Below are 17,180 nucleotides of genomic sequence, written 5' to 3'. Positions count from 1 at the left end.
AGCCCTCCCACTCCCAGCTTTCCTCAGTGGCCTGTGGTTCCCTGTGTAGGGTTGAGGCCTCGTGAGCAGCTTTTCCCTATTCACTTCAGCATGTCCATTGGTGTCTCCCTTGTTCAGCTCATGTTTGAGCAGTCGTGTTGGTGAGACTTTATGGACTGGTTAAGTTTTGTTTTGTTTTGTTTTGTGTTTGTTTATTTTTCTGTTCTACGGAATGCCATCATTTTGGGTGTGACTGACCTCTGAGGGGTGTCTCTCATTTTCCCGTCAGGGCTGTAATCCCCTTGCGCAAACTGGCCGGAGCAAGCTGCAGAATCAAAGAGCTGCCCTGAACCAGCAGATCCTGAAGGCTGTGCGGATGCGGACAGGAGCTGAGAACCTTCTGAAGTGGGTACCTCTGGCTTTGCTACCCTGGCCAGGAGCCCTGGCTCTCCTGAGGACCTGTCTGTTTGATGGACATACAGCTGGGATCTTGCTTTTCAGCTTTGAGATTCTTTCTCATCTGGGGTCATCTAGACAGGTCCTTTTCTTGCCTAGATCTTTTCATGTTAAAGACAGAGATGTTTTAGCCAGGTGGCACTCGAGGCAGAGGCAGGCAGATCTCTGTGAGTTCGAGGCAGCCTGGTCTACAGAATGAGATCCAGGACAGGCACCAAAACTACACAGAGAAACCCTGTCTTGAAAAGCCAAAAAAAAAAAAAAAAAAAAAAAAGCCCGTGTGTGTGTGTGTGTGTGTGTGTGTGTGTGTGTGTGTGTACATTTATATGTATACTTAAGATTTGTTTACTTTAATTTTATGTGTATGAGCGTTTGCCTTCATGTGTGTACATCATGTGAAACCTGGTGCCCACGGAGGCCAGAGAGGTCATTGCAGATCCCTTGGAACTGGAACTGCAGATGGCTGTGAGCTGCCATTCCAGTGCTGGGAACAGAACTTAGGTCCTCTGCAAGAGCAGACAGTGCTCTTAATTGATGAACATCCTTCCAGCCCCCAGCCGTAGCCATCTTGTTCGGAAGTACAGTTACTGTTTCAGCATTTGTTCCACACGTGACTCCTTTCTCCACTGCCCAGAGTGACGTCTGGTAGAGAGAGTCACTGGTGAATGTGTGTTGACTGGATAAGGGAGGGAGAACAGAAAGGAAAGCGTAGGACATTTGTATTACCAGTGTCTACCTTTCTAATGAAAGGAGTCGTAAGTAGGACATGGTGGCACATACCTGTGGTTTCAGCTACTTGAGGGTGGGCTGAGGCAGGAGGATTGCTTGAACCCCAGAGTTGGAGACACCTGGGCAAAGTAGCAAAACCCTGTCTAGGAAAAAAGGATTGAGTTAATGAGAGAGGCAGAGCGGGTGGTGCTGGGTATTCACTGCTGTGCCGTGGGGATAAAACAGTTACTTATCAAGCAGAATTCACTAAAGTTGTACCTTTGTCTAGACGGCTGTAAATCCTCCCCACCCCCTTAAGTGCAGTGTGCCAGCTCGCTTTTGTTTACTAAAGCGCAGTCTCCTCCTACAGAGGACAGCTCTGGGTATTGGTCCACCTCATTGAGGCTGGCTCTTGGAGCACACAGCAAACCCAAGTCATTAGTATTGAGAGGCAGGTGCTTTGACCTGCCAACCCATCTCCCAGCCCCCCGGCCCTGCATCCCCCAGAGGCTTACAGGGCAGTTCTTTGGTTTGGCAGGGTCTCTTGTAGTCTAGGCCGGCTTAAAACTTGCTACGCAGTTAAAGATGACCTTGAACTCCTGATTCTCCTGCTTTTACCTCTTCGTGCATGTGTGGGCATGCGTCCATGTGCAGCGTATGACTTTGTGGTGTCTGTTCCCTCCCCCTACCGTGTAAAATGCTGGGGATTGAACTCGTGTTGTCAGCCTTGGCAGCAAGCACCTTTATGTGCTGAGCCGCCTGGCCGGCCCTGCTTTGGAGTTTTTGTAGCAGATACTGGGCCGTTCCGCCTGCCTTGCTCTGTTAACAGAACAGCCTCTCTGAGGCCCAGGCCAGGCTCAGTCAAACGGTCAGGTTAGCAGTTGTGTGGCGGGTAGGCGGAGGGTGGGGCAGGGTTGTAAATGATTCTCCCAGAGACTGATAAGTTAAACACCCCCGTTTAGAGACTGTTGTTGGAGGAAACCCTGGGGTATTTATTAATCGACCTCACCTGACACCGAAGCTTCCGGAAACCAAGGAGGGCATCAGGCCAAGCCTCACTCTGGCCCCACAGTGTCCCTGGCTGCCACTACCAGCAGCAGGTCATTACTGTCGTACTTGGGCCTGGCTGTCCTAGCCTCAGATTGCTAGGTGTCCCACTAAGTTTCCTAGATGCGGATAGTTACAGTGTGGGCAAGAGGGCCTTTGGGGAAACATCCAAATCAGTGCAGGCTTGGAAACAGGGGTCTCAGCCTTTAACTGCACAGGCCGCTGCCACGACTGGGCAGGCGCTGTGAGCGGGGAGGTTTGTGTCCCGTGAGGTCCTCCCCTTCCCTGTGTCAGCCAGGAGACAGTGAGCTTCCTGGAGCTTGGTGGGAGATAACCGGCACTTTGAAGTGCCCTCCAGGCTGGGCATTGGCAGTACTCTGCCCTCCCGCTTCCTGTCCCTCCCTTGAGAAAGGTGAGGCAGTACCAAATAGTTGTATGAGACGGAGAGATTAAAGCAAGTTACTGGGTTGTTCAGTTTTCATTAACTAGTTCTTGGTCAGAGAACAGGCTGTTTAACCATCCTGGTTGAACCCCAGATGGCCTTCCATTGCTAGTCAGACTGAATCGGGAGAGCCTCACTCTGAGGCTTTGTGTGTCAGTATACATGCTGGTGAGGGAAGGGGCTGGACAGCTCCATGCTGGGAACTATGAGAATGGTGGGGCTGGGAGGGTATGCAGCATATAGCCCAGGCTGGCCTGGAAGTTGGCAGATCTTCTGTCTCAGCCTCCTTAGCGATGCTATTGCAGACATGCATCGCAACACCCAGGCCTTTACTTTCTTTCTTTTCTTTTTCTTTCTCTCCTTTTCTTTCTCTCTTTTTCTTCTTTCTTTCTTTCTTTCTTTCTTTCTTTCTTTCTTTCTTTCTTTCTTTCTTTCTTTCTTTAAGACAAGGTCTCACTATGTAGCCCTGGCTGGCCTGAAAATCACTATGTAGCCTAGGCTGGACCTTGAAGTTGTGATGATCCTCCTGCCTCTGACTCCTGAGGGCTGGGATTGCAGGTGTTTGCTATCACACACAGGTTTCATGTATGGGCAAGCACTCTGCCCACTGAAATGCAGTCCTAGTCTGTTTTTTTGTTTTTGTGGAGAAAAAAGTCTCACTTTGTAGCCCTGGCTGGTCTGAATCTCAAGGTTCACCTGCCTCTGCCTCCCAGATGCAGGATTTTAGGCATGTACCACCACGTTAGGGTTTTAAAATCTTCGGATTATGAACTTTTAACTATTGGCAACCACTTAAGGGCAGAAAAACTAACGCACTGACACCCGAGTGAGCGAGTCACAGGCCTTCAGTTCACTTTGTGATGGCCGGGCCCCAGGGTCAGGCTGGGGTGGCCCTGGCTGTAGTGAGGTTAATGACTGCTCACATCCGTTCCTAGGGGCTCCAGCAGCTGTGCAGGGGGGTGCCTGAGTCCTCTTGGCCTTCAGTCTGATGCCTGATCCTAGACCTGCCTTTTTCCCACACTGGGGACATATCTGATGTCTCAGCTAAGGGTCATATGGGGCACAGGGTGGCAACACCCCACCCCCACCCACTGCCACCACGCAGAGTGGGAGGTGGGAACAGTTCTGCCAGGACAAACTGGCAGAGTAAAGACAGTGTGCCAGAGTCTTACACTGTCCCAGTACGGTCTCCAAAGCATGTGGGAGACAGGAGTCAGGGGAGCCTGTTCTCAGAGGGACTGTTTTACTAAAAGGTTTGAAAGAAAATGAGATTAAGCCAGAAATGAAGAGCTGATGTGGTTCAATTACAGAGCACTGTGTGCCGTCCCCAGCACCACATGGAAGGAAATAGGGACACATGGGCCAGAATGTGAAGTTCCCATTTATTTTTGCATTGGACTTTTCATTGTTGTGACATATATCTGAAAAACAAAAACAAAAACAAAAACCAACTTCAAAGAGGCTGCATTTAGCCAGGTGGTGGTGGTGCATGACTTTAATCCCAGCACTTGGGAGGCAGAGGCAGGCAGATCTCTGTGAGTTCAAGGCCAGCCTGGTCTATAGAGCAAGTTCCAGGACAGCCAGGGCTACACAGAGAAACCCTGTCCTGAAGAACAAAAACAAAACAAAACAAAACAAAACAAAAAAACCCAGAACAACAAAACAACAACAAAAAAGAGAGGCTGGATTTAGTTAGCTCATGGTAGTTTCCAGTCCATGGTCAGCTGGATCCATTGATTCTGGGCCCAAGGAAAAGGTGAATATCCTGTGTCAGGTGCATATATGCCACGGCAGCTGAGTAGCAGAGTGACTCGGGAGAGGGAAAAGAACATCTTTCAAAGGCATGCACCTAATGACCTTCCTCTAACGAGGCTTCATCTCCTGATGTTCCCACCACTGCCCCACAATGCCATCCCATTATGACCCCATCAGTGGGTCAACGCTGATGAAGTCAGAGACCCTCGTGATCCAGCATGTCTTCAAATCCCCATTTCTGAGCATGGCTTGTATAACAAGCCTTCAGCACGTCAGCCTTTGGGAATACTTCTTACCAAATCAAAGTAATCCTTGGAACTTGAGGCAGAAGATCATGGTCACATGGGAACTTTGCGTGGTAGACAAGGCTCTGGCACAACAGGGAGTGGTAAAAGTGTGGGCTGGAGCCGGGTGGTGGTGCACGCCTTTAATCCCAGCACTCAGGAGGCAGAGGCAGGCAGATCTCTGTGAGTTCGAGGCCAGCCTGGGCTACAGAGTAAGTTCCAGGGCAGCCAGGGTTACACAGAGAAACCCTGTCTAGAAAAAAACAAAAAACAAAGTATGGGTTGGGAGTGTGCCTCATGGATAGGTGCTCTTTGTCAGGTTCTGTATAGTCTCCCTTTTTGAAAGGTATATCTATCTGTCTATCTATCATCTGTCTGTCTGTCTGTCTGTCTATCAATCTATCTGTCTTTGGTTTTGGCCTTGTACTCACAGAGAGCTATCTGCCTTTGCCTCTCAAGCTGGCATTAATGATATACACCAGCCACACCTGGCTAAGATTTGTGTTCTTTTTGTTGTGGTTGTGTGTGTGTGTGTGTGTGTGTGTGTGTGTGTGTGTGTATGTGTACACATGAGTACATGAGTGCTGGTGCTTGAGGAAGCCAGAGGTGTCAGATCCTCCTGGAGCTGAGGTGACAGACAGCCGTCAGCCACCTGACGTGAGTGCTGGGAATCCAACTTGAGTTCTCTGCAAGAGTGGCACACACTTAACCACTGGCCGACTCGCCAGCCTTGTGCATGATCAGATCCATAGTCAAAGTTTTGTTTTGATTGGTTTTTCGGTGAGACAGTCACACTTGGTAGCCCAGGCTGGCCCCAAACTCTTAGTCCTCCTGTCTCTGCCTCCCACGGGTTAAGGAGATAATTTGTGACCTGTTCTTGGGTGACAAGAGGAGGTTTTGTTTGGGTTGGGTTTTGGTCTTCTCAAGGCTAATTCCTTTCAAGGCTTTCTCGGGATTCATGCCCAGCAGCTTCAGTGTCGCTAGCCACATCCTAGGCCTGACCGTTGGCTGGTGTGGTCAGGATAGCTCAGGGTCTCTGGGGTAGCTCATCCGATTGCATCTAATAGCCATCACCCCGAGATTCCTTGTGGGAATGGCTCAGCAAGGTCACCGGCTGAGTCTTCTCCCTCTCTCTTCCCCCTCCTCCCCCCTCTGTCTCCCAACAGAGTGGCCACAAACCAGAAGGTGCGGGAACAGGTCCGCCTGGAGCTGAGCTTCGTCAACTCAGACCTGCAGATGCTGAAGGAGGAGCTGGAGGGACTCAACATCTCCGTGGGAGTGTACCAGGGCACCGAGTGAGTGAGCAGGCTTTCCAAATGCTCCCTGGGCCGGAGAGTGTGTCTGCATCCAGGATACTACAGGATGCTGGTGTAGTGGACGGGGCAGCGCCACTGGGGTGAAAGGGATGAACCTGTGAGGTTTGTAGGGAAAGAACTGGAAGGTGGATTGAATGCCAAAAAGAATAAACTGCTTTGATGGACGTACTTTACTCTGAAAAGTGGAGAACCCACCCAAATCCCCATAGAAGATGGTACAGTGGGGATCCTTTAGAAAAGGACCCTGTTAAATATTTGAGAAATGAATGCTGAGATTCAAACCCTTTCCTCAGGGAGCATTTGAGGTGAGGCACTCAGAAATGCTCAGAGATTTATTTCTCTGCTCACTGTAGGTGAACCACAGAGGGTGGTGTGGAGAGTTACCCATGTTTAAGAAGAAATAATCAATGTGGTCTGGTAGCTTGGGCAATAATCCCAGCTATTCAGTAAGCTGAGACAGGAGGATCATGAGTTTGAGGCTAGCTCATGCTACATAGCAAGATACTGCGTCAAAGTAAAAAAATAAAATGGTCAGGACATGTGGCTCAGTGGTGGAGCCCCTGCCTAGAATCCCCCAGTGAGGGGCTGGGGTGTGGCTCAGTGGTAGAGCACCTGCCTAGAATCCTCCAGTGAGGGGCTGGGGTATGGCTCAGTGGTAGAGCACCTGCCTAGAATCCTCCAGTGAGGGGCTGGGGTATGGCTCAGTGGTAGAGCACCTGTCTAAAATCCTCCAGTGAAGGGCTGGGGCATGGCTCAGTGGTAGAGCCCCTGCCTAGAATCTTTAGAGAGGTACCAAGTGGCTCAGTGGTAGAGTGTTTGCTTAGTTTGCCCAAGGCCCATTCCTAAGTATCACAACAAAACAAAACAACCAAAATGTCCCAAGGAAGTAGTTCCCATGCCTTTTGCGTGGGGAAGCTGAGCCTTCTCAAGAAGTGGGTGAGTCTGAGTGGAAACCAGAGATAGTTGCCTGGATTAACAGAATGAAGACACTGGAGAATTTTGAGTCACCTTGGAATGCGCATTTCCTAATACTGATCCTTGTATGTCACCTGGGGCGGTTCTCAAAGGTGGAGACAAGCATTCATGCCTGGAACCCTGCTGGTTATTTGGCCTATGACACCTGTGTCTGGCTTACCTGTGGACTCCTAGTGCAGTTTCAAAAGCCATGTGAGAACAAATAACAACAAACCCCTCAACCCCACCCCCTGGGCAAGATTCTCTGAGCCTGTGCTCTGACGTTAGAACCTAGTGTTTTGTGCATACGGGCTAAGAGGCTCACTCGTTCCAGGCAGGGTGGTAGCACAGTCTGGGCTCCCGCTTGCTGTGTTGAAGATCAGGGCTGTTCTTCCTACAAAGAGAGGCGCTTGCAGCCCCATGTGGCCACTCCTCACAGTGGCTTCAGTTAATTTACTTTGTCACCAAAAAAGCAGAGGGACATGAGGATTCCAGGCAACACCTTGCATGTTTTCCAAAAGAGTCGTCTCTTTCTTAGTACCTTAGATCTTTCAACACTTCTGTGAGCTGGGCAGAGAAGACATGATCTCAGTGTGCAAATGAGGAAACTCTGAGAGGCCCAGGCCACAGAAAGTCTTGTTAGTGCCCCCCTGGGGTGGAGGTAGCCTAGTGGCTTGAGTTTTCAGCGTATCTGTGGTTCCTCTTCTCACTGGGCAGTAGCTGCCCTGCATGAGGTGAGCACCGGAGGCCTGGGGCCTCAAACCCAGACTTAGCAGCTTCCACCAGGGTTCAGTCTTCTGGGGAGGCCACATGCCTGGACTGGGTCTCACGTACCTTTAGCACCTCTGTACCACCAAGGCAGTTTCAGCTTTCAGCCGCGGTCCACTCAACCCTGCCCAGCATTCTTGGCCTCCTCTCTGGGCCAGGCTCAGCAGCCCATGGAGGTCTCTTGTTACAGGTCAAAGAGCTAAATCCCTATTTGCAAAACACAACACTTCCTTCTGGCCCTGCCCTTAGGAATGTAGGTCCAGGGAGCATTCACAGGTCAATCTGTGGGGTGACAAAGTGTCCTTTGGGGGTATGTGCAATAAGAAACACGGTATGACACGCCCCTAAAAAAAGAGAGCTCTGAGAGCCACAGGTTCTATCGTGGGAGATGTTGGGGGCAGGACGGACATGCTGTGGTGATGAGTAGAAGAGGGAGGTGACAGTGGTTGTAGCCTACAGGGAGGTCCAGTGTGGCAAAATGCACGTGTGGAGCAGTGAGAACCCCAGACATGAGCCTCGTGCACTCGGGCAGCCCTATATTAACCCTAGCACAGTTGCCCATAGCGGGCTAAGACAGAGATGAATTAGACCAACACAGCAGGGTGTAACACAGATTCCTAAATAGTCTTAAGAAAAAATCCGGAGCCGGGCGGTGGTGGCGCACGCCTTTAATCCCAGCACTCGGGAGGCAGAGCCAGGCAGATCTCTGTGAGTTCGAGGCCAGCCTGGGCTACCAAGTGAGTCCCAGGAAAGGCGCAAAGCTACACAGAGAAACCCTGTCTCGAAAAAAAAACCAAAAAAAAAAGAAAAAAAAAAAAGAAAAAATCCGGAACCAGATATTGGGGTAAATGCAGAAAGATCAGAGAGACAAAGGAACAAGCCATTGCCATATCTTACCTTTCGGACTCCTCAGCCTGAAAAGGTCTCAGCCAATCGGCCTCTATGAGCTTCTTCAGCCAAAAAGGTTTCTGGTTCCTGTCTCGTACTGGAATTAAAGATGTGTGCCACCACTGCCTGGCTCTGTTTCTCTTGCAGACTGAATCAATCTCATATAGTCGAGGGTGGCTTTGAACTCACAGAGATCTGGATCTTTGCCTCCTGAGTGCTAGGATTAAAGGTGTGTGCCACCACTGCCTGGCCTCTATGTATAATCTAGTGGCTTGTTCTGTTCTCTGATCTTCAGGCATGTTTTATTAGGGCACACAATGTATCACCACAGTAGGGGCCTGGTGAGTTAGGCTGTCGTATCCAGCATCTTAGGATACTGGTGGTTGATTTCTTCAAACAGAAGGAAGGGTGCTGACCTAGAGGATGGGGGTCAGGACCTGAGCTGGCTGTGGGTGGCGAGGCCGTGGGTGTGAAGGGGCTGGGCTGGGCTGGGCTCAGGGGGAAATGGTGACATGTTGTACCCTTTGTGTTCTTATAGGGAGGCCTTCACCATCCCTCTGATTCCTCTCGGCCTGAAGGAAACCAAAGAAGTTGACTTTTCAGTCGTCCTCAAGGTAAATCTCAAACAGTGGGCTCTGGGCTCAGGGGGAAATGGTGACATATTCTTTGCAGTGGCTTTAGGTACTGTGATTCCAGTGTCAACTGATGTCTGTAAGGTGACCCCGAGACCTCACTTGGCCACTTACAAAGAGAATTTTGTGTATTCACAAAATCCTCTGAGACTCACTGTCATCTGTGGTGGCTTCTGACCCTGTCTGCCCCTCTGTTGTCTGGGACTGGAACCCAGGACCTGTGCACGCAGGCAAGCACTCTACAGTGAGCTGTGTTCATAGTCTGTGTTTGGTTATTTTGTAGTTCCTTTTTTTTGTTTTTGTTTTTTTTAATTTTTTTTGGGTTTTTTTGTGTTTTTGTTTTTTGTTTTTTGTTTTTTTGTAGTTCCTTTTGTGTGCCTAACCAAAGGTAGATTATACTCTATTTTAGTGTCTTTATTCTCAAAGATTTTTAAAAATTTACATTTGTGTATGCATATATTTACTTGTGTGTGCTCTGTGTGTTTGTGTTGTGTGTATATGTATGTGCTGTGTGTGTGTATGTGTGTGTGTTTACTTGCAGACCTTATGGGTGTGTGGAGGTCAGAGGACAATTTGCAGTTGGGTCTTTTCTCCGGTCATTTGGGTCCCAGGAACAGAACTGAGGTCGTCAGACTTGGCAGCAAGTGTCCTTACCCTCTGAGCCACCTCCCTGTTCTTTCCCTTTGAAAGTCTCACTGTGTAGCCCAAGCTGGAACTCATGTGCATGAAGCACCCTTGGAAGCCAGAGGGCGTTGGATCCCCTGGATCTGGAGTGAGGGGCAGCTGCAAGCCACCTAGTGTTGGTGCTAGGAACCTAACCCAGGTCCTCTGCAAGAGCAATAAGTGCTCTCAACCTAGGTGCCCTCTCTCCAGCTGCTCGAAATGTATCTTTTAAGAACAGTTGGTTAATACTTTGAAAACATCTTTGTTTCACCTCTGTTCTCAAACAGAGACTGTTCATCTTGGTACAAATAAGCCTTCACAAGGGGCATTTAAAAATTATTATTGGTATTGTTATGATTGGTATGGATCTTTGCATGCATGTATGTATGTGCACCATGTGCATGCAGTACTGGCATTGGCCAGAAGAGGGCCCCTGAACTGGCGTTAGAGACGGTTGTAAGCTACCATGTGGGTGCTGGGAAATGAACCCAGGTCTTCTACAAGAGCAGCTCTTCGCCAGTGAGTCATGTATGTCTCCAACCCCTCCAGGGTCTTGTTTGTTTTTCGAGATAGGGTTTCTTTCTCTATGTAGCCCTGGCCTTGAACTCAAAGATCTACCTGCTTCTGCCTCCCAAGTACCGGCATTAAATGTGTGTACCACCTCATCAGGCTCCTTTTTTTTTTTTTTTTTTTTTTTAAACTTCTGTTCTGGTCAAATCCAGGCCACATCCCTGTGAGAGGGGAGTACTCTGCTTGGAGAAGGGCAGGTAGTAGCAATTTAGGACTCTGGTTATTGGGAACTTGATTTTCTGGGAGGAAAGTGTCTGAACAGTGGCGCCTTCTGCTGCCTTCTCACAGGTGTGTGAACTTCTGGCTGTGACCCCCCATCGCTCTGTGGCTCTAGGCAGTGTTTGAAGGAGTGTCTTCCATTGTGTTTGTGGCTTTGTTTCTTTAAGATTTAGCTTAGTGCCAGGGTTACAAGAATGCAGGCCTTTTAAAAGGCGACTCATGTCATAGAAACCTGGGGATTTTATGGCATCCGGAGAGATCCAAATAGGTCACGTGCCAAATTCCACATTAAAGTGAGTTAAAAAAAACAAAACAACAACAAAAAAACTGTGTTGTGGACATGGCCAACCACTGCTCAGCTGAGGTTTCCAGCCGTGTCATTTTAGCCTAAAAAGGAGCCTGCAGATGTCAGTCATGCAAAAATGAGACCAATTAGCAGACTTTACATTTTCTCCATTCCACATTCATGCTTGAGGAGTGGCTGAGGAACTTGATCCAGGCCGGACCTGTGTTTCTTTGGAATGTTAGGTCAGGCAAGCGTCATGAAGTGATTCACTCTATTTAAGAACATAAGCTTTAAAGTAGCCATATTTTTTAGCAAGCCTCACCAAGGCTGGAAATGTACTTCAGTGAAGAGTGCTTGCCTAGCATTAAGACCGCGAGCTCTTGTCCCAGCATTAGGAGATGGGGGAGAAATGCCATCAAAATAAATTTCTTTTCTGGGCAGTATTTTTTGGTTTGGTTTGATTTGTTTTTTTGATGTAGGGTCACATGTGGCTCAGGCTGGCCTTGAACTCCTGGCAGTCAGGCCTGCCTGCACTTCTCCAGGATGGCACCACATGGAACTTGATGTTTTAACAGCACTGGAGATTGGACCCAAAGCTGCACAAATGGCTAGGCCAGTGCACTGAACTACGTTCCCAGCTCCTGTTTTTGCTCTTTTTGTTTTTTCCTTTTGAGATGGGGTATCTATGTAGCTAATCCATCTTCCTGCCTCAGCCTTCTAACTGCTAGGGTTCCAGCTGTACCCTACCACATCTGGCTGCCACGTGTATCTGCTTCTGTGGATTGGCAAGTTTCCCCCCAAATGTTGGTTTTACTTTTTCATTAGTGACTTTTACTTTAGTTTTTATTTTGTATATGTACGTGTTTTTGCGGGTGTCTTTACCTGTGCATATATGTGCGTGGAGACCAGGGGTTAAATTTGGGTGTGTTCCTCTGTTGAGCTCCACTCTATTTATTTATTTATTTATTTATTTATTTATTTATTTATTTAATTTGGGGTTTTCTGAGACAGGGTTTCTTTGTAGCCCTGGCTGTCCTGGAACTTCCTCTATAGATCAGGCTGGTGTCAAACTCATGGAGATCTTCCTGGCTCTGCCTCCCGAGTGCTGGGATTAAACGTGTGCACCACCACTGCCTGACTACATCTTATTTTTTTAATATAATATTTCACTAGCTCTTGGAGCATTTTTATATTCATATATCTATCTATCTATCTATCTCTCTTTCTCTCTCTCTCTCTCTCTCTCTCTATATATATATATATATATATATATATTTTTTTTTTTTTTTTTTTTTTTTTTTTTTTTTGGTTTTTCGAGACAGGATTTCTCTGTGCAGTTTTGGTGCCTGTTCTGGATCTCGCTCTGCAGACTAGGCTGGCCTCGAACTCACAGAGATCTGACTGGCTCTGCCTCCCGAGTGCTGGGACTAAAGGTGTGTGCCACCTGGACATATAATGTATTTTGATCATATTTACCCTCCTTCTCCTGACTCCTCCCAGATCCACACACCGCCCCCCCAAACTCCCCTACCACTTCCCAATTTTATGCCTTTTTATTTTTATAACCCACCAAATCCTGTTTGAGCTGCCCATATACTCAGGGATACAGGGTCACCCATGGGATCAGAGTGGATCTACTATGGGCCACACCCTTAAAGAAAGTTAACTTTCCCTCTCTTGGAAGTCTTTTGCTGTCAATAGCTTCTCAGTGGGGGTGAGAGTTTGTGAGCCCTCCCTGCTAGGCTGGAATGTGGACTGGGTTGCTCTTGTGCAGATCTTGTGCAGGCAGCCACAGCTTTGGTGGGTTCGTGAGTGCCTTGCTCTGGTCTTCCCTGAACCACCTCCTTGTTCTGAGACAGCATCTTTCATTGAACCTGGTGCTCATCCAACTTCTTCTTCTTCTTTTTTTTTTTTAGGAGTATTGGGTCAGTGAACTCCTAGTATCTGGTTATCTGGTCCTGTCTCCAAGACTTTGGGGTCCCATGCATGCACTGTAGACCCAACTTTTACTCATGGGTGCTGGGGATGCAATCCTAAATCCTGATGCTTGTGCAGCGAGCATTTTGTCCACCTCCCCACCCCCCTGATTTTTTTTTAAGATTTATTCTTCTTTTATTTTGTACTTAGGTGTCTTGTCTACATATATGTCTGTGCCCCATATGCATGCTTGCTGCCCCTGGGGGTCAGAAGAGGGCATCAGATCCTCTAGGATTGGAGTTACAGATGGTTGTGAGCCTCCATGTGGATGCTGGGAATTGAACCTGGGTCCTTTGGAAAGAACAGCCATGTTTCTTAACTGCTGAGCCATCTCTTGAAACCCCCTTCCCCAACTTTTATTTAGGCTACTTTAGTAAATTTCTTTCTTTCTTTCTTTCTTTCTTTCTTTCTTTCTTTCTTTCTTTCTTTCTTTCCTTCCTTCCTTCTTTCTTTCTTTCTTTTTTTTTTTTTTTTTTGGTTCTTTGAGACAAGGTTTCTCTGTGTAGCCCTGGCTGTCCTGGAACTTGCTCTGTAGACCAGGCTGGATTCAAACTCACAGAGATCTGCCTGCCTCTGCCTCCTGAGTGCTGGGATTATAGGTGTGTACCAACCGCCACTGCCCAGTTACACTAAATTTCTTTAAAGTATTGTGTAAGAAAATCCTCAGGCTACATGTACAAAGCATGTATTGAAACGGGACCTGGGGCTGGAGAGACGGCTCAGCGGTTGTCAACACTGGCTGCTTTGCAGAGGACCCTGGTTCAGTTCCCTGCACTCAAATGGTGGCTTGCAAAACTGTAACTGCAGTTCCAGGGGAAACAGCGCCCTCTCCTGGCCTCTCTGTGCCCAAGCTGGCCTTGAACTCACAGAAATTCACTTGGCTCTGCCTCCCCGTGCTCGGATTAAAGGCGTGTGCCACCGCCGCCTGTCTATAAAAACCTTTTAAAAAGGAAAAAAAAAAATATCAAGCTTATATTTGGGGCCCAAAATATAGTATGTGTATACAACTGATCTGAAATCTGAAAAAGTCTGAACTCAAGAAACATCAACATTCCCAAGTGTTTTGGATGAGGGATATTCCTCTAATTTGTATATCCTGTTAACCTGTTGTGGGTCACCTCCCCTGTGTCACTGTGAGCCAGGTGAAGGGGAAGGATCTTCAAACAGTGACTGGCATTAGCAAGTGTCCATCATTGTCCATTGAACGGCCACATGAACTCAGAGCAGTTGTTAAACAATGGTTGTTGTGCTCTCAATTAAAGGGTTGTACTGGGGCATCTTATACGTCTAACCACCAGGCCATTCACATGAAGGTCCCCCTTCCCTCCAGACGTCCCTAGGCTGGTCGCCTTGGCTCAGAAGACCGTGTGTCCAGTCCTCAGGCAGAGTAAAGGTGGAGGGTCTGAGCACTTGCAGGTCTCTCAGAAGTTGTTAATGTATCATCACTTAACCCTTAGAGACATTTTTCCCTTCAATTTTTTTTCTTTGCATTAAGAACTATTATTTTTCCAGCCTGATCTACAGAGTGAGTTCTAGGACAGCCACAGCTACACAGAGAAACCCTGTCTTGAAAACCAAAAAAAAGTTTTTTTTTTAAAGTAGTATTGGGGGGGGGGAGTTTGTGCACATTAGTGCAGGTGCTCAAGGAGGCTGGGGGCATCTGGTCCTGTGGAGCTGGACATCGGAGAAGCTGATCCACCTGACATGGGTTAACTTGGGTCCCCTGGAGAGTGACCCTCACACTCTTAACCGCTGAGCTAGCTCTTCAGCCCACTTGGTTCTGTTTTTTGTTTTTTTAAAGATAGGCTGTCATGTATGTAGCTCAGTGTTGTTGGTATTTTTATTCTTTTTACTCTCTTGGAGGGCCCGCCACCCAGCTCCCAAATAGATCACACACGGAAGTGTATTCTTACTTGTAAATGTCTGGCCTTAACTTGGCTTGTTTCTAGCCCGCTTTACTTAAATTATCCCATCTACCTTTGGCCTTGGGCCTTTTCCTTTCTACTCCTGTATACCTTTCTTTGTTTCTTACTCTGTGGCTGGCTGTTTGGCCCTGGGTGGTTGGCCCCTGATGTCCTCCTTCGCTGGCTATTTTTCCTTTTCTTCCAGATTTCTCCTTCTATTTATCTTCTCTGCCTGCCAGCCCCGCCTATCCTTTCTCTTATTTTGCTATTGGCCATTTAGCTCTTTATGAGACCATCAGATGTTTTACACAGGCACAGTAACCCAGCTTCACAGAGTTAAACAAATGCAACATAAACAAAAGTAATACCTTAAAATAATATTCCCCAACAGCTCAGGCTGTCCTGCTGTTCAGCATGTAGCTTGGGCGGCCTCAAATCTGCCAGTCCTCTTGTCTCAGCATCCCAAGTGCTGGGATTACAGGTGTGCACCACAACACCAGCTAGATTTGTGGTTTTGACTTGGTGGGTTTCCCTCATGCTGAGACTGAAGCAGATTCCCGTATGGGGGGGGCCTCCCTTCCAGACCCCAGATTAGGCACAAACCACAGCCAAACACCAGGGAAGCAGGGAAGAGAAGTTAAAGTGGCTGCTTTCTGACTCAGGCAGAAAAACAGCAGCAAATGGCCTGGCAGGTGTCATTCTTCAGAAGAGAAGAAGGGGAGGTCTGTGTAGGAATGGGCTAGGGTGCTGATGTAAAGGAGATGGAGGATGAGGGACAAAGGGAGAGGGGGCAGGGGTGTTTGTCCCAGAGGGACAAAGGACTGCCTCTGGATAGAGAGGAGACAGACATGGCACACAGGAAAATGGTGGTATATAAAGGTAAAGGGGAAACCCCTGTGTTACTGTGAAGTGTTTCATTTTAATTGGGCATGTTAATTAGGTGAGCCAAAGGGGGCTTCTGATTGCTGGACCTAGTCAACCTCAGGAGGAGGAAGTGGCCAAATAAGGGAACAGACCTTGTGGCTAGCTTTAGGAATGGAATCTAAGGGGTTTTAGCAAGGCAGAGGGAATGGGGAGGAGGGCAAGGCCACCAGAGCCACGTGCTGTGGTGGCCTGTGTCCCTTCAGGGGCAGAACCCAGGGCCTTGTACACGCAGGGCACACAGCTCCCGGCCAGTTGCAGCCACGGCTGTTGACTCCCACCCTGTCTTTTTCTCCTAACAGGATTTTATCTTGGAACATTACAGCGAAGACAGCTATTTGTACGAAGATGACATTGCAGATCTTATGGACCTGCGGCAGGTAAGTGCAGCAGTCAGCCAGTCAGCTCTGCTTGCCAAGGCTTCGGACATCCCATGAATGACACTTGTAGCCTTAGACAGTCCAGGATGCTGGGCTTGGAGAGGGGCTGTCGGGATCATCCATGGTATCCATGCTGTGTCAGAAGACAGTGGAAGGGGTGAGACTTGCCCGTGTTGGGGCCGGGGCTGGGTTCCAGGATTCCTCATTTCCTCCTCCTCCTCCACTGCCTCTCCTAGAGTTCATGACACCCACGGCAAGGTGTCTGAGTGTTCAGGGATGGGCCTGGACCACGATCCGCACCTTGCTTACACCCTATGTCTTCCTTTTCAGGCTTGTCGAACCCCCAGCAGGGATGAGGCAGGGGTTGAGCTGCTCATGTCCTACTTCATCCAGCTGGGCTTTGTGGAGAGTAGGTTTTTCCCGGCCACCCGCCACATGGGGCTCTTGTTTACCTGGTAAATGCTCTCTGGGGTCTCCTCTGCTGTACACCTCTATGTTCTTACTGTGGTGTTTGCTAGCAGGTCCCTGGGCGGGGACTGTCTGCAAATCTGTGTTTGTGTAAAGACCCAGAGATGGAAAACTGTGACTGTGGCTTCTCGCTTCTCATACGAGCCTCAGAAAGGGGCCTTTGTGTGTGTGTGTGTGTGTGTGTGTGTGTGTGTGTGTGTGTGTGTGTGTGTTCATTTTGTCATTGAGGGAGATCCAGAGTTCTCAGGTGGAAGTAATGAGAAGCAAGACAATTTTTTTTTTTCTTTTTGAGAAGATTCTTTTCTTACATGGAGCAGGGTGTGGCTGTGAGCTGGAATTGAGTTTGATCCCAGGGACATGGACAGCAAAAAGAGAATTTTTTTTTTTAAAAGACAGGATTTCACCATGTAGTCCCAAATCGACCTCAAACTGGCTGCAATCCTCCTGTCTGCAAGCCAAGTGCTGTGATGATAGATGTGTACCACTGGAAGGAGATTTTAAAACTTGAAACAAAACATTTGACTCTTTTCCATGATCATTTAAAGATTAATATGGTTTCTTGA

At 48.2% G+C, this 17,180-nt stretch overlaps 1 protein-coding gene across 2 annotated transcripts in view; it reads left to right on the top strand.

Annotated features, from left to right (window-relative positions):
• Positions 1-17,180, top strand: part of Rhpn2 (rhophilin Rho GTPase binding protein 2) — a 55,946-nt gene that overhangs the window by 17,585 nt on the left and 21,181 nt on the right. For both annotated transcript variants that reach the window (XM_059274919.1, XM_059274927.1), the window contains exons 2-6: positions 269-384; positions 5,838-5,966; positions 9,136-9,211; positions 16,072-16,149; positions 16,480-16,604. In XM_059274919.1, coding sequence (XP_059130902.1) covers positions 269-384; positions 5,838-5,966; positions 9,136-9,211; positions 16,072-16,149; positions 16,480-16,604 — 524 coding nt within the window. The remainder of the gene's footprint in view (positions 1-268; positions 385-5,837; positions 5,967-9,135; positions 9,212-16,071; positions 16,150-16,479; positions 16,605-17,180) is intronic.

The sequence above is a fragment of the Peromyscus eremicus genome, chromosome 1 (assembly GCF_949786415.1).
Source record: "Peromyscus eremicus chromosome 1, PerEre_H2_v1, whole genome shotgun sequence".
NCBI lineage: Eukaryota > Metazoa > Chordata > Mammalia > Rodentia > Cricetidae > Peromyscus > Peromyscus eremicus.
This window is presented reverse-complemented; position numbering and strand designations above follow the sequence as displayed.